The 26,279-nt window shown below is 45.3% G+C and overlaps 1 protein-coding gene across 3 annotated transcripts in view; it reads left to right on the top strand.

Moving 5' to 3' along the window:
* Positions 1–26,279, top strand: part of dennd1b (DENN/MADD domain containing 1B) — a 113,635-nt gene that overhangs the window by 26,400 nt on the left and 60,956 nt on the right. For all 3 annotated transcript variants that reach the window (XM_047586558.1, XM_047586559.1, XM_047586561.1), the window contains 2 exons: positions 20,080–20,129; positions 20,993–21,112. In XM_047586558.1, coding sequence (XP_047442514.1) covers positions 20,080–20,129; positions 20,993–21,112 — 170 coding nt within the window. The remainder of the gene's footprint in view (positions 1–20,079; positions 20,130–20,992; positions 21,113–26,279) is intronic.

A 26,279-nucleotide genomic window follows, 5' to 3' on the forward strand; every position in this document is an offset into this window, starting at 1 on the left:
GCTTCTGATTGGCTGGTGATGTTAGTTTAGAGAGGGAAAGCTGTGTCACATTGGTGGGTGAACTGGACAATATCCCACATCAAGATAAGATCATGGAACACGGACACACATCTACCATGAGATTTCTTCACAGAAATGTAGCAAGCGCTCATATGATCTCAGGTTGTCACTGGCTTGATTTGCTTAATTTAATTTGTAGCTATAGGTGAAACCTCCCTGTATAGTCATCAGGACAGTCAGTCTAAAGCCTGAGTGGATGTTCACAACAGGCCATTTGTTTGTGGGTGTTCAATGTATTTTAGGCCGAGGACCCCCTACCTACTATATTTGTCCTATGTTAAACTCGGCCTAATGCTATTTATAAATATACATTATTATTCTCATCATTTTGCATTCATTTTTAATTTCATGTGCAACATGTGCATCAGTAGGGTGGCCCTGTCAGAAAATTAAACAACAAATGTATAAAAAGTCTCTGTGTGTTGCTCCGGTGATAGACAGGCGACCTGTCCAGGGTGGACCCCGCCTCTCGCTGGATGACAGCTGGGATAGACTCCAACAACCCCCGCCACCCTAGTGAGGATAACTGGTAGTAGAAGATGAGACGAGATTATATTTTATCAAACGATGATGTTGAATCTGATGCTGGAACTGTACATGGTTCTGGTGGAAACCCTGAGCTCAAACACAAGAATTATTAAAATTACTGACATTGCTGTTTACTAAACCACTTCATCATCAAGTTATCATCCCTGATAAAAAATGACGAAACTACAAACCTGAATTATCCTTCACGCCGATCACAGATTTGTTGTGATCATTTTTTTTTTTTTTTCTCCAGCCGTCTCAGGGGGACGACGCGCTCATGTGATTCGTTATGCTTTTATTTAAAAGGCTTCCTCTTTACCCTCAGCAAAATGCGCCGCCCAGCAGGGGTCCTTAGTTTCTCTCTCTGGCGTCGCCTTCAAAGAACAACAGTTTAGATCTAACTCGATCAAAAGCAACCGAACGTCCTTTAATAAGGCGTGTACTAATCTGTGTGCGCATCAATCTGTCAATATAAGTCGGACTCGTCCTCTCGCGGTCGCGTCGGCGCGCGACGAGTCGGGCTCTCCGCCGCCTCGTGTGTGCGACTGTTGCGTCGACGGCCAACTCTTCAGAGCTGCGGGAGACGGAGATTAGGCTAAACTCAGAAAGACAAGTGTATTGTTTCAGTGCCAGAAGAACACAAACAGGTCCTGGAGTAAATCGCTGGACGGACGACTGCAGCATCAGCCCGAGAGTGAGGGAATAAATGTACAAGAAGCAGCCGGGCTGGCGAGTTTAAACAGCTCTCCTGCCTCTCTGATCCACTTTGAGGAATAAACGGACTTGTAGAACGACGCTCCAGGCAATGTCTGCCTGCCCCACAAGAACCAGAGCATGCTATCAGAGTAAGAGCTAAAGGGAGTGAGGGAAACGGGAGCGCGAGCGAGAAATTGCAGACTCGCTCGTGTAGGAACAGGAAATGGTAGTGAAATGGAAAAAAAAAGAAAATAGAGTTTGTGTTGACACGGGCCTCATCCTTCCTCTCCTTTTTAGCCCCCCGCAACCTCGCTCCCCTTTGATTCTGTTGTCAGCCGGATCGTTTGTGTGGATAAGATGGCCCTTAAGATGGCTAGTTAGCGTGCTGTGTACAGAGGGATTGGCCCTTTCCCCCGTATACATAAAGGCTGTATTCACGGGCCTCATTACCAGGATTAAGGCTGCTTTCCCTCCTTTGTGGGACTGAAGGCTGGAGTCCTCTGTAGCCACAGTCTCTGTCTCTTTCCGCGGCCCGGGCTGGCCGGCATATGGCAGCAGCAGCCAACAGTCTCCGCAGAGGGGCTCGGAGCTCAGAGCAAGGCCTCCTTTTGTTTAGGCCGTTATTGTTGCTCGGGCGTAATGACATTTGTAGGCCGTAGGATCGGGGTGGAGGGGTTAGTCTACCCCAGGGGAGAGGGGCAGAGAGAGAGAGAGAGAGGGAGAGGGAAGGAAGGACGGAGGGAGGGAGGGAGGGGGGTTGGCGAAGACATGTAGACAGACAGGAGTGTGGATTATGGAAATATGAATTGATTTTTTTTCGTTCAGTCGTAGAATAGAAAGCTCAAAGGAGAACAGACTGCAGGCTGGCTGGCACGCCGGGGTGGTGCTAGGGAAATATGAAGTGAGAGGCGCTTGCTCCCTCTCCTTTTCTTTTTTTTTTTTCCTCCTGTTCCCCCTATTCCTCCGTCAGCCCCTGAGACTCTTGATGCCCTGGTCATCCGCATCCACAGATGCCACTTGGATAGAGGGAGAGATGGGAGGGGAAGGGAGGGGAGGGGAAGGGAGAGGTGGCTAAAGCATATATTTGAATCGTAAGAAGGGCTTTTTTTTCTGATTCTTTTTTTTTTTTTTTCTCAAATGAAGCAGACAGATGGAAATCTGTCCGTTTCCTCTTAGATCTCATCCCAAAGTTGTGGAAAAAACACGGCATGCAGAACGCACACACGCTCGCAGCCACACACACACACACACACACAGACACACACAGACGTGGTTCTGCCAGTTAATTCTAACCACAGTGTGGTGTATGGGAGGCCCACTTCTCTGTAAAGAACAGAGGATAATATGATAAACACTCAGCAACTTTCACCAACAGAGGCCTGTTTGAAAACTTGCTGAGACCGTCAGCAACTCTGCAGTGTTTAGAAATGTTGAGTTACTTACACAGATGTTGCCTCCTGTAACTTGTTGATAAGATATTTATTTTAGATTTAAATGGGTTCTCTTTATTTTTTTCAGTCCGTATATTCAACCGGTCAAACGTTTTAGAACACTCCAATATTTCTTTCTTTCTTTCTTTTTTATTTATTAAAATGTGTGCGTGTGTTTAATGTCTCATTTTAAAATGAAAGCATAGACCAAATATTTTCCAGTTCATCACAAACCAGCTCCGTGGGGTCAAAGTCTAGAGACTGGGCCATGGTCCACTCCATGTGTTCAAGCTTTCCATCTTGTTTTCATCCTGAGGTAGTTCTGGTAGAGCTCAGACTAAAGTTTTGGGTCATTATGTTGCTGTAGGATGAAGCTCTGACCAACTACCAGAGGAAACTGATGCTGGTCTAAGACTTTTGACAGGTGGTGTATTTAGTTTTCTTTTTCTAAAAAACGCCTGTGTAGGACATACCCGCATGGTCTTGGTCTCGTTTGAAAGCCAAGACTCTTACGTTTCTATCACAAAAGTCAGAATCACTGTAAGTTGTGTTGTTCTTGAGTAATCAGAGTTGGCACACAGTTAAAAAAAACTAAGAAGTTGCGTTAGTTGAATCCTATAATGACTTTTATCAATGAAATCAGAAAAAAATGACTTATTGCATCATTTACTCAAACTCGTGTATGAAGCTCTGATTGGTTCACAAAGCTACTGCTACGGTTAAATTCAGTATTCAGTATAATGCTATAATATATATTTATATACAGGCAAATGATACAAAACATTATACATTCATACTTGGATCAGCCACAACATTAAGCCTGATAGTGTGTAAGTCCACCTCCATAACGGTTGTGACTCATCAGAGAACGAACCCGGCCCTTCTGAGTGTGTCCCACTTGGTCTTGCATCAGGGTGTTGGTAGTGCAGTGGGGCGGGGGGCTTTGGGTCCTGTGGGTTGAGGGGGTGAAACCTCTATGGACTGGGCTTGTTCCAGCGCATCCCACAGATACTCGATCAGTTTGGGTTCTAGGGAATTCGGAGGCCAGGTCAGCAGTCTGGGCTATTTTTCATGTTTTTTTTCCTCAGCAGTTTTTCATGGGCAGTCTGTGGTGTCCTGCCGGGGCTAATGCCGTTAAGGGGAGTTGTTGCTATGAGGCGCGCATGGTCCACAACAAGATTAAGGTGGGTGGTACTTGTCCGAATAGCACACACATTATTGCCAAAGGTTTTCCTGCAGGTTTGTATTAAAACGAGATGATTGAGGTTCTTGACTTCATCATCACTGGGTAACAAAGAAAAAAATTAGAAAGTGTAGGCGATGGCGTTGGAAATTTTGCGTGGAATTCTACTTATTTGGAGAATTGTTTGTCGGAAAAATAGGATTTATGTTTTAGTAGCTCCAGATTTACAGACAGGAGTGAGTATGTTGTCTATACATTGATCTTTTTTGGGAGCTAGTGCAACGTTTAAGATGAAGAGTATTGGGTTTTTCTGTCTTTGCATTTCGAAAGGTTTGTGTAAAAATGTTACAGACCTGCAAACTTGTATTTTTATTTTAGGGAAATCTACACTAAATACTCCATCCTCCTGCTTTGATTCGACTATCTACAATCCTCCTCATCCCTTCTGTTGTGCTTTCTTGCGTGTGCCTTTATTTTCCTTTCGAATTAGCTTTCTTCTTCTCTCACTTAGGGAAAGCACTGACAGGCCTACTCAGAGATATCATTTTGTGTTTGCTTTCTTGGCGTAATCGCGGTTGTGCGTCATTCTGGTTCACAATCTGTGCCACTGTTAATGCTCTCCCTGTTTTTCCGCTCTTCTTCCAGATATGTCTTTTTTTTCCCATCTCTTTCAGTCCGTGCCCTTTTGTATATTTTGCTGCCTGCCAGTTCATTAACCTTCTTGTTTCCACAAACCTTATCTCCCGTTGCCCCTCACTAGCCACTGTTGCGAGAAATTGCAAATTACACACAACTGCGTGTTTTTTTTTTTCCTCTCTCCCCTGCTAGTCTGGTTGCAGAATAATATCAAGAGAGAAATAAAAGAAATATTGAATTATGAATAGATTTTACAGCAAGTTGACGTTAACTCTCCGTGGCTATTCCACTCATTTTACTGTAATAAGGAACCTTTGATCTTCCTCCTGCATACTGCATCGAGTTGACCTTATAACATGCTGTTTTTCATTTATGCCAAAGCTACAGTAGGTGGTATTTGATGCTAAGGAAATATCTACGCTTTGATATGGACGTATATACTGCTACATATACTTAATTTGTGAAATGCAGTGCTTTCCAAAAACATGGTGATGTATTTTTTCTCCATGTTCTGTGTGTGAGCAATTTGGTGCAACTTCCTGATATGCAGTTTTCATGAGCTTATTGCATTTTGGAAAAGGCAGCATTCCCCAAGCTGAGGAAAACGGACTCACATCCTTTGTTTTTTTTTTAAAGATGCTCTGTATCTTTTAGTGCTAATGAAGGGGTAATTGAAGAAGTAACTGTTGCCTTTTCTTCTCGTACGGAGGTCTCCACGGGTTATTGTTCAAAATTAATGCAAAAAAAAAAAAGAAAATTTATCTTGCTTTTGGTTCAGTTGGATGGACAGACACAAATTTTTTCTTATCCATCTTGGCTTCAGCATTCATTCAGTGCGTTTACATGCACAGCTTAATCAAGCTATGCTCGAAATTCAACTTTCTGAATGCAGTCCCGGTCCCAGTTTGCATGCGACAGAGAAAATCGAATAACCGGCAGGAACATTTCCTCCTCCTCCACACTAGGTGGCGATATGCGTCTTGTCAGCGGGTTAATACGGCCCCCTTTTCAGCTGACCTATTACGTCATATAATAAACAGCTGGAGTCTAAATACCGGCATTTCAAACAAGAACCAGATGGATAATAGTTCAGCTTTTTTAATCTCGTATGTAGTGTGCGGATGCAGATAAGGTGCAGATAAGATGGCACTACCTCCCGGGTGTTTCTTGTTCCGGCTCTGTTTACCTTTTTCTTCTGCGACTGACTTTCTTGGATGTTTTTGTTCCGGGGTCATAGCCGGCACAGCGGTGGTGGAGCATGCAAATACAAGTTGTCCAGTTAAAGTCCAGTTAAGGCGGGAAATTGGTTTTCCAATCGCATTATCTGGGTGTCTTAATCGGATAAGGATTAAGGCAATAATTTGTGGATGTGAATGTACCGAATGTCTTAACTCAATGTGCTGTCATTTGCCTTTGGCATATTACACATGTGGCATATTTCATGCAGCAATGGTGTTGAAAATGTTCAAATAATTCAACTATTTGTGTTTTTTTTAAGAGTTTTAAATAGTTTAAGTTGATCATTTCATAAATAACTACTGTCAAATTTTTCAGATGCCTTAACTTCATGCTAAAGTTATTTCCTTTTCTTATTGTCCCGTGTGTGTGTGTGTGTGTGTATATATATATGTGTGTGTATAAGTATCTCTGCTCAAAAACTCAGTGTGTCATCAACCAGACAGAAAGAAGGGGAGGGACAGACAAAGAGCAAGGGAAGAAGAGAGGCGGACGGTCTCTCGAGACTTCATCCTCGGCAGCTCTGAGTGTTACTCTGACACCGTGCTCCATCAGGACCGGCTGCCTGACACGCTGTGATTGGTGGCCACAGCTCTGTGGACTGGCCCTGGGTGGGGGGGAGGCAGGGGGGAGAGAGGTCGATCGGGTTGGTGGGGTAGCAGTGGTCTGAGGGATGGAGGTAAAGGCGAGGAGCCGGTGGACATGATTGGTGGCTCCGGCCCTGAGGGAGTCGAGCGTTGACCCCGAGGAGAGGAGGAGATGGTGGGTGAGAGCCCAATGTGGGTGTGCAGAGGTTTGGTAGGGGGGGGGGGGGGGGGGGGGGGGGGGGGGGGTTGTTACTGCGTACGGCACCCAGAGGAGGGAGTGACACAGAAGAGGAGGTGGACTTAAGGAAAAAGGGGAGAATTGGAAAAAGTTTAAAAGGGGATTTTTTTGGCAGGAACATGAGACGGGGAAAGTGGGAAGAAGGTGAAGAACCCGTGGAATTGGAGTAGAAAGGAAGTGGGAAGGAAAGTGAGGAAAGACGGAAGGCAGAAGAAGAATGGCTTTCCATTCTCCTACAACATAAATAGACGTAGAAGTAGTTTAGTTTCTCAGCTCTATGTAAAGTTTAAGCAGCACAGTAGAAATTGTGAAAAGTCTGCGCCATAAACAAGGTGGAAACCCCGTCCTTTCTTATCATTTACATTCATATAGAGGTATAGACGTGAAGTGTTTCTGTGTGTGTTTCTCTGTGTGTGTGTGTTAGTGTGTGTGGCGCCTCAGTGTGTCACGGGGTCTTGTCTTTCCCCTTCACTGCACCCTGACAGCGGTGTCAAACAAGGCCTCGTATGATCTGTGTACGTCTTTGAGAATATGCGTGTGTATGTGTCCGGGGTTGATGCCGTTTTTATTCTCCTTTCTAACCCTTTTTCACTTCAGATCCCCCGGGGTGTTCCGGGGTCTCGCCTAATGGACAGTCTCGCCCCGCTAAGCCGGCCTTTGGCTCGGGCGCCGAGCTGGACGCCTAACTGGGGCCCTTTGTTGCTCATGGGTCCTGATTGCGCTGACCTCCGGGCCCGGCTTCATGGGAGAAGAAGGGTGGTAGAGAGAGAGAGAGAGAGAGGGGGAAAGGGAAGGCAAGAGAACTGTTTTTACGCCCCGTTGGTCACATCTCTCCTAGCGTCGGGCCGTGGCTGGCGAAAAGAAAAGCGGGAGTGAGGAACCGCTGGACGCTTGTGTTTCGCAAGCCGCAAGTGAACGGTTGTGGATTCAGCTACATGCGCAGATGTAACACGTCACATATCTTATGATCTAATTGCACTTTGGCCACAAGGGAATATCTGAGCTAAACTAGTCTATGTTTGTTACTAATTAACCATTTAAGACTTAAACATCCGCCTACAGATAAAAAAAAGAAAAAAGCTTGCTCTGTTTGAATTACCGTAAGTCACCGATGGACAAACGTTGCTGCAGGTTGGAGAGCAACACATCACTGAGGAGCCCCAGGAAGAGAGAGTTGTTTGGAGAAATTTGTCGGTAGAAACGAGATTAGTTGTACCCCTGAGATGTCACAACGGTCTTTCTGACAAAAGCCACACTTTGAATTTTGTCAGTAGTGCAAACCGCTGTGAGTTACGGTAATTCAAAAGCCACGTGCTTTAACGGATCGTTGGCTTTAAAGGGTTAAGAGGAAGCGCTTACATTTAAAAAAAACTCTGATATATCGTTAAAACACTTTTATGCTCTCATGAGGTGGTTTTTCCAGACGTTTCGATATAAAAGTTTATCGCAAAATAACAGTGGAAACACTTCACATTTCACTGTCACCGGCGTCACCAGGGATGACGCATGGGGTCATGTGACCAGTTCATTTGAAGTTCATCCTTCCTCTCGCGTGGGAAATTGCAAAACTACACTCTAAGAGAGTTACAGCTCATTCTAAAAACACTTTTCAATGGAAACGTGAATGAAGCGCGATTGTTGAAATTTCAGAAATATCACTTTTATTTTGCAAAAAAATGGAATGAGAGCTCAACTGCTGTAGCTGGTCTTGAAGTTCTGCTCTGCACAGGTCAACAAAGTTTTTTACGTTTCATACCCACACAGTGCTGTTATAAAAAAAAATATTCAGGTGAAATAGTTGTAATTAAATCCAAGTATAATTTGATTTAACGTTCAAACGTGCACTACCTGTCAAAAGTTTTATACCAGCATCAGTCTCCTCTGGTATAGTTGGTCAGTTCTTCATCCTACAGAAACATAATTACCCAAAACTTTAGTCCAAACTCTACCAGAACTACCTCAGGGTAAAAACAAGATGGAAAGCTTGAATACATGGAGCCAACGGCCCACTCTCTAGACTTTAACCCCATAGAGCTGGTTTGTGATGAACTGGACAGAAGAGTCAAAGCAAAGCTCCTACAAGTGACACACATTTCTGGGAACTAATGCAAGAAAATTGGGAGGAACTCCCTGGAAAATATTTGAATTTGGAAAGAAAGAAGCGTGTTCACACGATAAATCAGACAAAGATGGTTAATGTGATGAGTCCAAAGTTTAGAATATATTCTGAGTCATATATTAATTCCATGATTTTGTTTTAACTCCAGTTGTTTATTATTTCATTTAAAAAAAAAGAAGTGTTTAGAAGTGTTCTAAAACTTTTGACCGGTAGTTCACAGTGAGAACCTTCATAGTCTCTTTGAAGCAGTTTTTTACTCATGCGTCCGCAGCAAAGGGAACAGAAATCTTCGATTAGGGAACAGGGACGTTGTTAGTGATGTGGCAAAACACTGTTCCACCTTCTTATGTTTCACAATGAAACCTTGCATTTTGCATGCGATTGCCAGAGCTCATTGTTTAACACTTACACGCCGTGCTTCACCGTGTGCCGTGGCTGAATATATTATCCCAAAGAAATATATATTAGATGTGAGAACGCTGCCAAACACCCGCCAGTGTTTACGGCTGCGGTCGCAGATGAAGAAAGCGTGCTCCGCGCTCGGAAACAGGTTGTTCCTGTCAACCAGGAAGCTCATATTTATGGTATTAGATGCCAGACTTACCCCTCGCCACGGACGGCCGTTGCCAACGGAGCTATCACACATGTAACGATGTGGCTTAATTGGCATGCTTTCCCCTCAACTACCCCGTTAGAGGCACGAGCGTCAGCCAGAGACGGAGACGGAAGAAATGACAAACAAATGGGGAGAGGAGGATGGATGGATGGATGGATGGAGGGAGGGAGGGAGGAAGGGAGGGATGGAGGAGGAGGACGCAGAGATGACCTGACCCTCTCTGCTAGATTCCATGTACATCTGTCAATGAGACGACCACGGCCAAATGTTTAGGAGCCGGTGTTGCACTACTGCTCCCCTGCTGAGCTTCAGTGTATACATTCTTTGTGTGCGTGTCTGTGTGTGTGTGCACATATGTGTGTGTGTGTGTGTGTGTGTGTGTGAGTGTGTGACGCCATGTGTTAGAGGCAGGCCCACATCAGGGTTCATACAGTCGAGCTAGGCCCAGTGGGAGTTGAAAGCTTAAAGAAGGAAATCCCCCCCGGCTGCTTACTACACACACACACACACACACACACACACACTATCTCTATATCCCCTCTCCCTCTCCTCCTGGCACTTCATTAATGAAACCCATGCTTGTATGTTTGGGGCATATGCAGCTCTCTTGGCCCAACACTACAAGTGTGTGTGTGTGCGTGTGTGTGTGTCTGTGTGTGTGTTAGGGAGTGAGACATCTCCCCCTATCACATGGTAATATATTCAGTGGAAGATCTCAGCAGAGGCATAATACTGCCGCTCTCCCCTGTCTGAGCCCATCTGTGATATGTAGAAAGGACATCAGCAGGACAGGGTATTAGCACTGGAATAATGTGCAGTGTTATTGTTGACGCCGCATACTCATTCTCCGAGCAATATGCCCTCTTACCCCACAACGTAAATACACCAAATAGCGGAATAAACAGGAAATAAATGAGTGCCACGCGGCGGCTGGCGCGGAACGCCGCCCCGGCGGAACGCCGTCGCGTCGGAGGCGGCTCATTAGCCGCTAATAGACGGGGACCGAGTTTGGGACGGGACGGCGGGAGGTTAAGGAGACGTTGTCCCTCTTATTAACACGAATGGTTTGAAGCCGTTTGCGACGTGAACGCAACGCTGTAGCCTGAAGAAAAAAAAAAAAATTTACTTCCACTTGTTTAACTTTAGTAAGGACAAAACTGCTGGCAAATGCAACGGCTTCCGGGGCCGCTAACGTCTCAGTGACGTTTCCAGGCGGGAGGTGAATATAAGGTGTTGATGGCAGCGGGAACGCGTCGAGTGCTGCAGGATGCCCGAGCTAAGGCCTTCATTTTGTCCTTGGTTTAGGCTCTGTGATATCCTTAAGGGTTCAGAAGTACAGATTAGAAACACATTTTTTTTTTTTTCCCTTCGTGCTATAGTGGCAGCACGTACACATACAGTATGAATATAAAAACACATACGCTCTACCTGTCAGGTGTTGGCAAGTGCTTGAAAAGGCCAGAAGATCAATCTGCCACCTTCAACACCTCCTGAGGAATCGCTCTGATAACACGAGACTGTTGTTAATCAAAATAACCTCCTTCACCGGAGACGCTCTGCACCGGAGGGGTCACTGGGACCAGAAACTGAGAGGGAATTAAAAAAAAAAGACAAAACTCCCTCTTTCCCCGCGTCTCTCCCATCTCAAATCAGCCGGGGCAGAGTGAGCGAGAATGTGAAAATGTAACGGCCCCGTGTCAGTTTGAAAGTGCACCTCATAGGCTCATGTGCCCCTCCACCTCTCTCCACCCTCGCATCCCCACCTTCCCCCTCTCAAGCAGCTCTGTTGCTTTGGTCCGGCTCTGAAGGCCGTTCTTATTACCGGCACAGAGCGCAGGTCAGAATGGCAAGCCGGCAGCATACTATTAAAGCCTAATGAAAGGAATCTCTGCAGGGTCTGAGGTCTGCAGCGGCCAGAGGAGGCTCTGCCTCTGCCCATTGTTCTTCTGCTCCTCTCCTCGCTGTTCTGGAGTTTCTCTTTTTTTTATTCCACCGCTAAATCTGGCTCCACTGGCATCTCCTCTGTTTCCTGCCCGTCACCGTCTTTGTGTCTCTCCCTCGGTTTTTGTCTTTTCCTCCTCGTTCCCCGCTCCGCGTCTTTAAGTTTTCGCATCGGATTGACTTTTTCAGACGGTCTTTTTCACCCCTATAAATTTGTTAAGCTGCTTGTAAAAATGTAGCTGTGGGCTCATATAAATGCACCTATTACCAATTCTATTTACTTCTCCCGTGGATGTTCTTATTGCACGTTAATGGCAGCATTTTGACTGTGAAGAAGTAGTTTCTATGAGCCATATTATACGCAGGTATAAGCGCTGTGCAGAATCATCTCCAGTGTAAAGGTGGGAGGTTAGGGTCGTCCACGGAAGAGTGAGCAGATACATCCTGACATGAAGGATTCATTCCTCTCCTTCAATCTTCAAACAGTCCTTAAGTGTGAGATGACTCAGACGATACCTCCAGCGACCACCACGCCTCCATTTACGTCCCTCGGCTAGGAAACAGCAGTATTGCTCAGCGGGGTGATGAAGTGGCCTGGTGAACATTATTGGTCCGAGTTACTCATTTGAATTGTGCAGAGCATCGAGCTGATGCGCTGTGGTCTGTAGTAACGTGGCAGTAGATTAATCTCTTCTACATTTTCAGTATTTATCGGTTAAATCATTGATCGCGCACGCGTGTTTGAATGCAAAACGGTACGAGCGCGGGCGGCCGTAAGAAAAGGAAAATCAAGAAATTGGATTTGGCCTCTTGTTTCATTTGGCAGAGCTGCTCATCATGTCATCTCCATCTATCTGGCCGTCTATCTATATTCCTCATTGTTGCACCCCGTCTCTTCCTGTGTTAATAGATTTGAGGCGGTGTCTCTCTCTTACGATGCCGCTGTCACATCGAGTAACCTTTCGGTATCTGATGCAGTCTGGAGATTATTGAAGAAAACAGGAAATTGCTCAGGAAGTTTTTTTTTCTCTCTATAGTGAAATAGATCACAGACCCGCTCCTTTTTGTTTAGCAGAAGTACTGACAACAACCATCAGCTCAGCTGCCTTGAGTCGAGCGTTTGTAACTTTGTGTTTTTTTTTTTTTTTTTTCCAGTTCTGTGCTTGGTTTTATTGCGCCCGTCTCCCCAATCAAGGTTTCATGCCATCATACATTTTTATTCTGCATTATTTATTTTTTCCTCCCTCTCGCCGTAAAAACCAAGGCTCAGCTGTCCTTGTGCCTTTACACGTTGCAAATGAATGCATATCCATGCAAATTCTTAAAAAGAAAGGCTGAGAATTTGAATATTTTGCTTAAAGCTGCACCCGGGTCGACCCTGCCATTCGGCATTTGAAAGCAGTGTGTCTGTTTGAATACTGAGGATCTCTCTTTGTCATGTTCGCCAGAGGGGCTGGGTGAGCGAACCAGCACCGGCAGGATGGGCAGAGATCGGCTGGGTAGCTGCACACAGACAGACTAATTGGGAAAAGGGGGGCGAGCGAGGGGACGAGGGGTGTTGGTAAGGGTGAGGAAAAGGTGGGGTACGCAGGAAGGGCGGGGAGGGAGGGGAGGAGGGGGGGATCTAAGATGACGACAGGGGGTTTGGGAGGGAGGTGGAAAAAGGATGGAGATCGGAGGATGGAGGGAAGGAAGAGAGGAGGTGATGAAGAGGGCAAGGAAGCGTGCGGGAGGAAGAGGTGAGGGAAGGGTGAGTTTGGATGGTGTGGTTTCCAGCGCCGACGTGTCGGTAGCCCCGCTGACTGTGTCGTCGTGCCGCTGGAGTCGCTGCCTGCTGCAAAAACGAACTGCGTATGTAGATGTACCTGACGCGTGAAAATGGCCTCGCTCAACTTTTACCTGCGTGGCCTGAGATGAAACGTCCTGAGAGGCGCGGCATTATTAATGAGGACGTCTCATGAAGTCACTTCCCATAATAAGGATCTAATGGCGCTGAAGTGCGAGGGAATTTGGAGGCAGAGCTGTGGGAAGGAGTCGGGTAAAGATTTAGCACTTATCTGGTTTCACAGTGCGTCAAATTAGGCACATTATGTGGAGTTTAGCTACCGTGCGCACTGGCTGAAGGCAGCGGCTGGGTGGAGTTTGCCGAGTTGTCGTAGTTTAAAGATTCAAGAAGCATCCTTTGCTAATATGACTCATTAAACAGGTAATTAATTATGTGGTGTAGACGACTTGCACCAATTAATTTTTTATCAGTGGCGTTTTCTGCTGGAGGCCAAGGGAAGCCATGCTTCCTCTTTTTTTTTTTAACCTGACATTAAACTAAAACACTCTTTTTAACAGTTTCGTCACTTCTCTGTTGTGTCTGTTTCTTATCTCTCTTCTCTTATTATTGATGGTTTTACGATGTGTAAAACAGCGCCCCTCTAAAGGTCACATGGCCAGATTCGGTATTGCACTGTTGTCCGAAGGGGAGCCAGGAACAGTTGAACTGTGAAAAAAACAAAACAAAACAAAACAGAAGAGTGATGAACCAATGAACCATGGCGTCATGACACTACTCACCTCCATTTCACCAGGACTGTTTCAATGGAAGTCATCCATACTTTGGCTTCCCTTATAGTACAGTCATCATCAAAGCACTGAATGAAATAACATGAGACATGAGTTGTAAAATCTTTGGTGGATTAGACATTTTTCATATTTTTTTTAATTACCCCCTACAATTTTTTCCCCACAAACTTAAAGTTCTGTAAATACGCATTAACCTAAGTCCAACATGTTTTAGTAAAGGGATAAATGGAGGGAGAAGACGTCATCTTTCAGTCTACAGGAGCCGTCTCAACAGCGTAACGTTTCACACAGAGCACCACACTAACCTGTCAATCTAAGCCACCTGTACACAGTTAGGCCCCGCCCCTAATGCTGCTGAGCCAATCACATTTAGCCATGTTTAAAGGCAATGGTATGTATGTTTATGGCAGTTGCATGGCCACTCTACTGTTGCACATGTTTGAACCTATGTATTATTTGAATAGCTTAATAGTTTAATATAGAACATGTATAGTAGGTAGGGGGTCCTTACTTAATCTCGTCATCAGCCTGGGGGTCCTTGGCCTAAAAAATGCTGAAGACCCCTGATTAGAGGTTTTGTCTAATTTGGCTCTTCTTTCCAAAAATAACTCCCAACTCGTCCAAGCATGCCATAAGGAGTTAGTGTGATATATTATACCTGTGCACTGTGCGTACTGCATGTTTTGTTTAGTTTGCTCTGGGTACTTCTGGAGTTGAAGCTAAGAAATTCATTTTTGCCGAAATCGTTTCGACACAGAAAATAAAAACGCGTTTTGGACCAATCACAGCCGCTGTGTCTCTACAAGGCAACGCTCCGTTTCTGGGGAGGTCCATGTCAGGCTGGGGCCCAGCGTACCGTATATCTTCCTGAATGTCGTTAAAACTAATCCTGTTTCAAATAATATTTTCCTCCCAACAATCCAACGACTACTTCTTTGACTCTCTGTGGTGTTCTGGCACCGTGACGTTAACGGTCTCTGGTTGAACTGTTGGACAAACACAATCATTCAAAGCCAGTTTAACGTTTGAGTCAAGCCTCGATGCCTCACACACATTAGCTGCCTTTTAGTGATACACTGGTCCAGAACTGGGTGTAGGTCACAGTTGTATTGTCATGCACAGATGTGAGACATGCCGTTCTGTTTTGGGTGTTCGGCTTATGTTTTACTGCCTTCCCAGCTTTAATTGATTTCAATTCATTTCCATGCGGTACAAAAAAAAAAAAAAAATCCGTAACTTGAATTAGGTAATCCATCACAGTGAACATCTTGCCCGCATTATTCTGAGTTATGTTATTTTTGTGTGGTAATACGAAACAGACTTTTCAAATCAGTCTTCGCTTACAATTGCATTGCCAGGAAATAATAAATTAACTTTGACAAAAAATAAAAACAGGCGCGGTGTTTCGCCGTGATGGATCGTACGGTGGAGAAACACATTCAGAAATTTAAAACAGGACGACGCGCTTTGAAAACAGCTGACGGTAACGTAAAGTATCGCTGAATTGCAGTAATGGGCCAACACATCGAAGAAAAAAAAAAGACGAAAAAAAAAATGGTGCAGCCCTTTTAAATCTGCTTCTAATATGGGTACACTGGTGTTAGATTTACAAATTCACCCTGCCACCAGCCTCCATTCCTCCTGAAACTACACCCTGTCCAGAGGGCTCAGGGGGCTGAACCAGGCTGAGGTACACTGGGTAGCTAGCAACATTGATCTGGCTGCAGTAGTCGGGGGAATATAAAGCAGGGCAGGGGCTTAAAGTCTTGAGCCCCCCAGGGAGGAGTCCTGGCTGCATAGGGAGACAGAGGGACATGAACCGAGCTGCTTCTCATTCTCTTCATTCGTCCCTCTTTATGCTGTCCATCCTTTCCCTCTGACAGTCTCTCTGCCTGCTACTGGATTTTTTCTGTTTTCCCTTTTTACACCTTCCTTCCTTCCTTCCTTCCTTCCTTCCTTCCTTCCTTCCTTCCTTCCTTCGCTTCATCCACATTTCTGCACCTCGCTCTTTCTCTGCAAGCATATGGGAAAGTGAATATTGCTCGCGAAGTTCACACCCAAAATGAAACACCACGTCTGATGCAGAGTTTCATTTAGCGTTTCATTTTTATGATTTTTTTTTTTTTTTTTTAAACTGGTTAAGATCATCCCGGCTGCTAACTGTGATCTAACTGCGGCTTTCCCACTTTTCAGCCACGGTGAGAGTCCAGGAGGGCATACGTGTATATATATATATATATATATATATATGTGTGTGTGTGTGTTAGACAGTCGAGCCCTAGCCCGCACAGCGTGATCTGTCACGTGTCAAACCCCCAGCGCCTGGTGTAATGCTCAACCATATATAGCTTGTCCCACTACAATTATTTCTAAAGGAATTAGGGTAGGAGCGGGAATAAGAGTGAAAATTTAGGCCTATTTTTAAGAGTAATGAAAGCAGGAAAGCGTCGCCCCGCGCTGCAAAGTTTGTTGCTCTTCCCTGCAGTACCGCGCTATTCTTCGGGGGTAGCGGTGCTGCTGCTGCTGCTGCTGCTGCTGCTGTAGCGTCGTGGTGCGGTGATAGCAGGATCATCCACTGGGGGAACCCAGAGCATTCTGTCTCACTGAGTGATACCCCTGTCTCCACTCACGATAAACAGCACACACACACACACACACACCAGCGTCTGCCAAGCCCAGCCTAGCAGCAGATTCCTCCCTCCTCCTCCTCCTCCTCCTCCTCCTCCTCCTCCTCCTTGCAAAGCGCAAATATATTAGCTGCCTCTTTTTCTTTTGTCTTGGGAAAATGGCAAGTAGGGGGGAAGTGTGTGTGCGTGCATGCATGCATGCGTGTGTGTGAGTGTGTTTGTGTGTGTGTGTGCGCGCTGACTGCACTGAGAAACTATGGAAGAACACCCCCTTTGTGGCGCTCGTGTTTAGATATCCCTGTGGTATAGGGCCCAGTCAAGGGAGGAGAGCCGCACATGCCAATGAGTTCCCCGTAACACAGGTAAGGACGCAGGATGTAGGAAAACGGGGGAAACGCGCCGACAGACGAGGAGAAGAGAGAGCGTGAGCCGAGAATCACATACAAGCGGTTTTTTAGCTTTGGTTAAAACAGAAAGGAATATTTGAACAGCGGCTCCGCGGGGCTCTATACAAAGGGTCGATTCACCTGTACTGAAGAAAAATGCGCCACCGGTGGCATCTGTCTCAGGTAGATGCTCAAATTATACAGAAACGAGCCTTTACGACTGTTCAAACACACAAATAGTCCCAATGGAAACTTAACACATTAACATCTGTGGGCTGTGAACATGGTCGGGCCCTTATTTCAGATAATAGTTTAGCTTTTTCTCATTTTTAATCAAAATTAGTTTTGTAACAAATGGCAAATTTATAATTAATATTCCAAATTTTGGTGACGCTTTTCCTCAACGTTTTCTATGCATGTGAGAGTTAAAACAACATGTTTGCTGATAATGGTGCTTTATCTCTTTGTGTTTGCTCTTAGTTGGTGCCCCCTTTTGAGTTTGTATTGATATTATATCCCAATAAAAAACTGACTTTTCAGACTTTTCCTGAAGAAATTTCATAAAAAATAGTGTTTTGTTGTAGTTGCAACAAACCTGCCACAGTTGAAACGTTCATTTATTCATCAGGCGACATTCTAGTAAACACGATAAACGATAACTAGCTCCGTTTTGTGAAGTTTTATTTTTAAGTCTCTTTATTAATAATTCTAAACTGAAGCACTTTTTTTGCAGTTTTCAGTGTTTTAAATGTCGGCGTTAAGGCTGCGGACCGTTAATTGACGGTGTTGACAGTTATGGAATGTAAATGCGTTTCTAAACCGGTTGATAAAGAAAAAGATAAAGAAAAATATAGATCTCGTCTGATCTCATAAACTGCGTCGAAGGACCTGTCTCACGGGACTCAGACGTCCGGTCCATCTAATGGCTGAAGACAGCTATTTCACAGCGCCTATATGCTGCCTATGAAGCACAAAGACTGATGCTCAGAACGTATATATATATATAAATAGATGGATAGATAGATAGATAACATGTCTGCTGTTCTATGTCACGTTACACTGGTCCTGTATGAGATCAGAGTCTCTGCCACCCCTCGGCTGTCACTCTAACACAGACACCTGATGTGGGCGGGGCTGTGACAACTCGGAAATCTGGCAAGTCAAATGTTTTTATTTGCAGAGAAAGCGAGCGTGTGTGCGTGTGTGTGTGCGCATGTGTCTGTTTGGGTTTGTGTGCCATATGCAATGCACCAGGGAGGGCTCTCTGGAACATATTGGTGTGCGTACATGGTGGTTAATAATAGTAGCAAACGCATACAGCGATGTCAGCTCTGATGTGTGTGACAGCTTTTACAGCCCGCGCACGACACGTGTACACGCGCGCACACGCTCCCACAACAGAGACGGAGACCTCCTCTGCCACCGAGCCCTCCGCCTTTGTCGAGTTCTCAATCTTATCACAGATCCCGATAAGTAAAAACAACCACTTCCCACCCACCCCGCCTCACCCCTCCTCGCCTCGCCTCCCGGAGGTCCCTCCCTCACGCTCCGTATGTGGGCACGTTCAAACGTATAGCCCGGTCGAACCCCAGCCACCCACCCACACACACACACACACACACGCGCACGCACGCACACAAACGTACAGTCTTAACCACCCTCGGATTGAAAGTCCTTGAAGGAGGCAGGCGCTCACATACATCACACACTCAAATGCACACACACCTTCTGTCGTAGCTCGTTGTTGCTGTTGCTCGCTTGTCTGTGGCGATGTTTGTGTTGTGTTGGGCTGGCAGATTTAAGTTTGGATGAGGAGGGGCGGGCAGGGGAGAGGGAGGGGAAGGGGGATGGGGGGGGGGTCTTAGACAGCAGCAGCGGGAGAGACACCCAACCTGTCGTCCGGATCAGTCTCTTGGGGGGGGGGGGAGGGAGGAGGTGGGGGGGAGGCAACGGGGAAAGAAAGATGGATGGGCAGAGAAATAGTGGAGCAGCAGCATCACTCACGGCTCCAACAGCGACGGGTGTTCGATCAGAAAAGACGACACAGACCTCGGGCTCGGTGGCCGGGGCCTGGCAAGAGGAGGAGGAAGGCCGGAGTGTAGGGGTTCAGCCCCGGTCTCCCCCCTCCGCCCCCCCAGGATTAGTGTCTGAACGTGGTGACACAGCCTGGACAGAACTGAGCTGAGAGAGAGGAGGAGGAGAGGTAGCAGAAAGACAGACGGCTTAAAAAAAACCTGGCGCCCGGTTCCTGTTCTGGACCGGGTCAGTAGCCAGAGAGACGAGGAGACAGACCAGACCAGACCAGACCAGACCAGACCGGACCAGACCAGACCAGACGGAGCTGGGACCCGGAGCCCAGTGGCTGTGTGGCTGGTCTGGAGCAGCTCACCCATATGGTGCTCCGCTCTGTTCCTGCTCCCTGTCTAAATCCATATGCCGCTGGTGGAAAAGGTGCCGCCCCACCTCCTCCTCCTCCTCCTCCTCCCTTCTTCTTCTTCTTCTTCTTCCTCCCCTCCTCTCCCACCTCGCTTCAAGAGCATGCAGACCCCCCCCCCCCCCCACCCCCACATCCCTTACACTCCCCCAGCCCACAAGGGAGGTGTTGGGAGGTAAAGCCCCGAAGGCTTGTACCCCCCTCTCCTACCTCTTAACCCCACAGAGCTGCTTAGCCCATTGTCACTACAATCTGCCACCATAGCCCCGGTGTTGTGTGTGTGTGTCCCCCTTCTCTCCTCACCCTCTTTCTTTCTCTCTCTCTCTCTCTCTCTCTCTCCCTCTTCCTTCACCCTTTCATCTCCCTTTGGCACCTGATAATCGATGAACTTATTAACTGCTAATTATTCAAGCTGTGGACTTTCTTTTTCTTTTTTCTTTTTTTTTTTTTTTTTTTTCCCCCATCCGTGCCATAGAGGGAACCTTTCCCCCCTCTGTTCCGCCAAATGAAGTGGTTTATATTGCCCATTCATTTGGATTAAGTGCGTTTAGGCTGCGGCGTTCAGGATGTGAAGAGTCTTGTCAGATTGCTATCAGCAGCGTTTAGCATTAATCCTCATTCTGTTCAGCCAGTTGATAGCACCCACTTAGAGGAAGCCCGAGAGGTTTTTATCTTGAAATACACGGTTATTATTGGTGTTATATGCATGTGTGAATATATATATATAAATATGTGTGTGTGTGAGTCTAAAAACACGTGTGTGTCTTTTCTCTGTTCTGGTTTCTCAGGAGGTCCTTCAGACGATACCAAAGTTCTGCTTTCCCTTTGACGTGGAAAGGTACGATTCCTCTCCTCCTCTACTTCCTTGTTTTTAAAGGCGCTCACTTTTATCTCATCTGCATGAAACACACACACACACACACACTGTGCACACTGATGTCGTCTTCCACCATAAAGGTGCGCACATTGATTAAAAAAAAAAATAAAATAATGTGTGCGTTTGATGCGTTACACGGATGTTGTTAACTATAAAGTACCGTCACTCATTAATATTGTAGCCTGCCAGTTTACTGCCAGTCAACCTGCACTGATGTTTGTTATTGTACTCGTGTCCACATGGGTGAGATTTGTTTTTTTTTGCCATGCATATGTATTTTAATTTTATTTTTATTTTTTTACTGTAGCTTTAAAACCAACACAACTCCACCCTAAAAACGACATGACAATAATAATTATGCCATTAATTATGAAGCCCATGAGGTCAGTGACAGGCCCGCTTCATGTGTCCCACACAATGAGCGTCCCGTGCAGAGTTTACGTCCAATCAGGCCTCGGAGAAGCGCCGGGCTCTTAATTCAGCCGGAAAGTAACGTTCCCCGATGCAAAGGCGGAGGCGGTGGTGAAGGGAGGACTGTTGGGTCTTTCTCCGAAGCTGAGCTGCTGCCATCTAGTGGCGCGGGAGTGCATTGAGCTTCATGGATCCTACCTTAAGCCTTTAACAGTTTCTGTAGCACGAAATACATGACATCAGATTTGGACCTTGACTCGAGATTTTTTTGCTCGTGGTAAGATTTATTTTTGCTTTTGATCCAGCGTGGCCAATTTAATCTTTCATTTTAAACGTGCAACTGATTAGCACGTGCGTTGTGATTTTTTATGCGGCGTTTGTGTGAAGCCTGCGTCCCTCCTGTCCTCTCCCAGGGTTTCCCAGAGTCAGGTGGGGCAGAATTTCACCTTTGTGTTGACGGACATCGACAGCAAACAGAGGTTTGGTTTCTGTCGACTCACCCAAGGCTGCCGGGTCTGCATATGTCTGCTCAGGTAACACACACACACACACACACACACACACACACACACACACACACACACAACCACACACACACACACACACACACACACACCGAATCATGTCACAGTTATTTAGTTAGCTTCATTCTAATTCATGCTGTTGCACTAAACTGAGCCTTTAACACTGGGCATCATTACACTTGTGTGTTTTTTTTTTTACAAGAATCAACATTTCCAAATTCAGTAAATTAACAAATGTCAAAATAGAGACAACTGGATGTGTTAAAGGGTGGGCTGCACTTCACAAACGCCAACATGTCCTTTCACATTTTGCTACAAAATCAAAAGAATATGTGTGAAAATGCATCCAGACACCACTGTCTTTATTTGCGCATTAAAATAACTTATGGTCTGTTCTGCTGTTTTTTTTTTTTTATTCTTTTTTTTTGGGTTTCTTTTCTTTTTTTAATCAAATGATCTAACCGCCTTAAACGTCTGCCTTCATCTATCAAGTATGTCGAAAAAAAAATTAATTTTTACCACGTCTTAGATGTGAATTTTTTGAGACAGCGTTTTCATTCACTCTCACACTTCACACTGCACTATGCCAGGACGACAAATTTATATTCTCATCTGCCCACACAAATATGTTAGTGATGTGCCTATAATTATCCAAAAGTTTAGCGGGTTTTTTGATATCTCATAGGTGCGTTTCTCCTCATCACAGCGCGCGTAAATGAGGACACGGAACCCAGGAAAAATTGCGTTTTCTTCGCATAATTACTCTCCAACAAAGGCTATTATCGTTTAATTCCCATGTAATTGCGTGTTGACACAATGTTTTTACAGATGTAATTACTTTACCATTACAAAGAAGGAGCACTTTGCGCTGATATTCTCGGTGGACGCGAGTATCGCGCACTTTAATATAAACTGAAGAAGAAGAAGAAGGAGAAGAAGAAGAAGAAAAAAAGTACCAAATAGATCAATTTTTAATGAATGTATTAAGCAGTTTAACAAACAAGAAACTGGAAATGGAGCACAAAGCCTCTCCCTTTCTTTCTGTTTGTGTAGAGCAGCTCTCCTGTATGTGTGTGTGTGTGTGTGTGTGTGTGTGTGTGTGTGTGTGTGTGTGTTGATGGACAGTCGTGGGTTTGTCGCTGCCCTGATGAGCTGCTGTGAAGAACAGTGTCCCTCCTCCCCCTCCCCCTCCTCCTCCCCCACCCCACACCCCACCACCCACCCTTCCCGGCCAGCTTCCATGGCCTTTGTTTTTCTTTTCTCTCGCTCTTTCTCCCCCTCTCTCTACCTCACCCGTTCCCTCTCTCCCTCTCCCTCTCCCTCTCCCTCTCTTTCCTCCTCGTTATTCGGCTACTGCCACGGTGCGACAGCAAAGACGCTTGGCCCATAATTATGCATGAAGCTTCGCTGCCAATTAGCAGAGGCTCCCCTGTCCCTCTCGCTGAGTTAGACATGCTAATTCATTTGACATATGATGTATAAAATTCATTATGCATTCTGAGTAGTTTGCACGGCTTGCTTCATTTATAATAAAATAACGTATAGAAAGTATTTTTTTTTCTGTGTGTGTGTTAATTTAAATTTGTTTGTGCGCAGTCGCATTTTTTTCTTTCCTATCTTTTATTTATTTATTTATTTATTTTAAAATTCTTAAACGGCTCCTCTGTGTTAGGAAGAGATAAGTACAAAATATTCACAAAAATGCTTCTCGAGAAATGTGCAAATGAAGCCCTGCCGTTCGACGTCGCCGGTCAGAAGTTGATTATCGTTCTTTTATTATTCTTTGAGAGTTTCCTGTTTCAATATAAGACTGAAATAACAACACGCTTCCTCTGTTAAAGCCAAATGGATAAAATACAACTATTAGAAGTTGTTTATCTTCATCCTCGGTTAAAACTGCTCTTGTTAAAATGTAAAGCGGGAAGCGGAGGCGCAGGCCCTCCACTTTATACTCGTTTAATCTCCCATTTCCCAGCAATATAAAATAAAAGTAATTAAAACAGTTTGAGTCTGTGATTGTTGAAGTGCTGGGATCGTAAAATTGTCACCTCTGCTTACGGGAGGAAGTGCCTTAATGAGTGGGACAGTTTTATGTGGACAGCTCTTTGTAGTCTCGTTGCTTGAGTCGTGGCCTAAAGGACCACGCTCCCTTCAGAGACCTTCAAAAGAAAAAAAAAAAGTTTAACTGGATTTGTTTTGTGCTGTTTTCTCCCATTTGGTGTCTTTCTCATTTTTAAGATTTACTGCTGATCTTTAATTAATTTGGAAATGAAAAAATAAATAGATAAAAAACGACAGGATTTACTTGGTTTTAAGTGGCGACTAAGTCTTAAGAATAAGACCCGTGTTGCTCTGGTTAGTGGTCACTTCGCTGGAAGACGCTTCCTTCCCCCTTACTTAACCCATGACCCGGGAAAATAAAGGTGTAATGCAATCTTCCACCGAGCCGTCTACAAAGTGTAAGATGACTTATTATTACATGTGCCTGTGCACTAAAGAAGATTTAGGACTCATCTAAGGAACAAGAGTTAGTGTCGCGCTTAAAAGCCAACAGGTACTTTATGGCAGCAGAAACGGCTCCAGTTTAAACATTTAACGAAACACTTAAAGGTGCCGGGGTTAGTCGGTAAGCGCCGTAGGAGTGTACGCGGTGTTTGTTTTATTTCACTCTAGATTTTCATCGTGCTCGCGCGCGTCCTAATAAGTTTCCCCCCCGTCTGGTGGTCTGAGCCTGGGATGGATGGATGGCTCCGGGGTGGAGGGCCGGGAACGGGCCGCAGATTAACCGGTTCGCTCTCCGAGTGCATGGCACTCTGAGAAGACATGTGTTTAAAATGGCAGGGGAGATTGCGGCGCCCCCCCCCATCCCCACCCTCACCCCCCCACGCACCGAACACTCCAGTGATGGATGCCTCTCTCTTTCTCTCTATCGGAGGATTTGCGAAGCACAAACAGATCTGAGCAATGAACTGTGACGAGTAGGAGTATCTCTCTGAGCTTTCCAAAGTTTAACTTTGCATGTACAGAGAGCAGAGCAGAGGCGGGGGGAGAGAGAGGGGGGAGGAGAGGGGGGGAGGAAGGGGAACACAACAATGCTGCTTTACGTTATATATATTCCTTTGATGGCAGTTTAGAAAGAAAGTTACCGATCACAGGAGTGTGTTGGGAGAATATTGATCAATTGTGGCTTCATCAGGGATCGTGCTCTGAAACAGCACCGTGGCGTGGGGGTGGGCCGCTGTGGGGGGGGGGGTTAATGACTGTGAGATCTGTGAGCCCTGCCGACTCCTTTGGCAGCGAGTCTTATTTACGTACAGCAGTGAAAAATGAAGCATTAATGCCCACTATCCAAGCTTTTTAAACACAAGTCATAGTTACATTTTTTTACCCCCAGACTGAACTGCTTGTGTAAAATGTAAACTCATCTCATATGCATATGATATTGGCGTTTGTGCACCGGTGGACGTGGCAGATATAGGTCTTCAGCTTGATATCCGGTCAGCGTGTAAATTAACGCGCGGTCTCTCCTGCAAGTGTGACCTGATTGCGGTGAATCTTCATGCAGATGTCAAAGTATCGGCGCGTTAAGAGGCTGATTGTTTCAGACTAATGGTCACTCGGCCTCTCTGATTGGCGCGCATGGCTGCACTTCTCCGGGAGCCCGGGCCTGTCATTGGCCCCCATGCGGATTTAAGCGATATGAAAATTTGCATCGGGGTTCACTTTATTGTTTTTCTTGTTGTCTGTTAATTCCAGTCTGCAGAGCAGCCAGTGACCCATGGCCCTGGAAACTCCTCTGTCTCCGGCCTAGCCGCCCGAGCAGGAGTGAAAACTCACACACTCCAAACTTTACCCTTTAATTTATCCCCGTGCACTCGGGAAAAATCAAGCTCGTTGCCAGGTTTAATAAAAATAAAACAGTTGTCTCCCCGTGACAGTCGGAGCTATTTACGCATTCGCCCCGGAATCAAATAAAAATCCTCCTTTTGATTGATTGGCTCATTTGGTTTCTAATTTATTTTTCTTGCCCGCGCATCCACACAAGTTAATGAAGCATTAATGGGAGGCTGTGTTTATTTAATCGCGATGCTAAGAAGTTCCCGTCCAGCGTCATTATACATGCGGTGTTTAAAGCTGCATGTTAAAACCTCAAACTAAGTAAAAATTCAATAACTTGATAGGACACCATGTTTTTATTATTTGATTGCATAACATTAAATGAACTGAGCCCTCGCAGCTTTTGCGCCAAAAGAAAATGTTTGGCCATCTTCCACGTAGAGAGCGAGTCGACTTGGCCAAGAATATGTCAACTTTGTAAAGAAAGCCATGCTGCAGATGCTTTTAGCTTATGGTGGGTGTACTTTTGCGATTAGCTCTGACACAAACACCGCGGCGTGAATTATTTTGAGCTTGTTAATGAATTAATTTATTTTACATTAATTACATAAGGAAGAGATTCTTTTTTATTTTTTTTTTTAAAATATGTGAAGGACATAAAAAGTAGCAGAGAGAAGGGCAGAAGGAGGAGGTGGAGGAAGGGGGGAGGAAGGCAGGAGGCATCTTGGGCTGCATTTTTGTTAATCCTGTGCATCTGCGAGCAGCATGCTTGTAAACCACAGCATCCCTCCGCATCACATGAAAGCTATGGTGTTTTTTTTTGTTTTTTTTCTGTCTGTGAAAGAATCTAAAATCCATTGTTTTGTTTTTTTCCCCCCCTCTTTCCTATTCTCCACTTCCTATTGGTTTAAAGAGCAGACATGACAGGAATTCGTAGCACGCTACGGGCCCTGGGTACGAAAGAATGTCATAATAAGGACTAGACAGCGTTTACTTTTTTCTCAGTGCAACAATGACTCTGTGCTGAGTTGGTGTAGCTGGGAATAGAATCTAAACTCTGCATGAATTAGATCGTTAAGCAACGGGTCATATAGTTAAATTATTGATAGACATTATGACACAATTACGTTTTCTGGAGACGCTTATGTTTCAAACACATAACACACTGATTTGCTCTTTACGTCCTGTTTGTTTATTGTAGATCATAGCTCTTCAATGGTGGGTCCGCGACCCCTAGGGGGTCAGTGGGGGTACTGCAGGGGGGTCGCAAAATCTTTGGTTGATTGGACATTTTTATATATATATATTTACACAAAAAATTATAAGGGATAGCTTAATA

Source organism: Mugil cephalus, chromosome 6 (assembly GCF_022458985.1).
Source record: "Mugil cephalus isolate CIBA_MC_2020 chromosome 6, CIBA_Mcephalus_1.1, whole genome shotgun sequence".
Classification (NCBI taxonomy): Eukaryota; Metazoa; Chordata; class Actinopteri; order Mugiliformes; family Mugilidae; genus Mugil; species Mugil cephalus.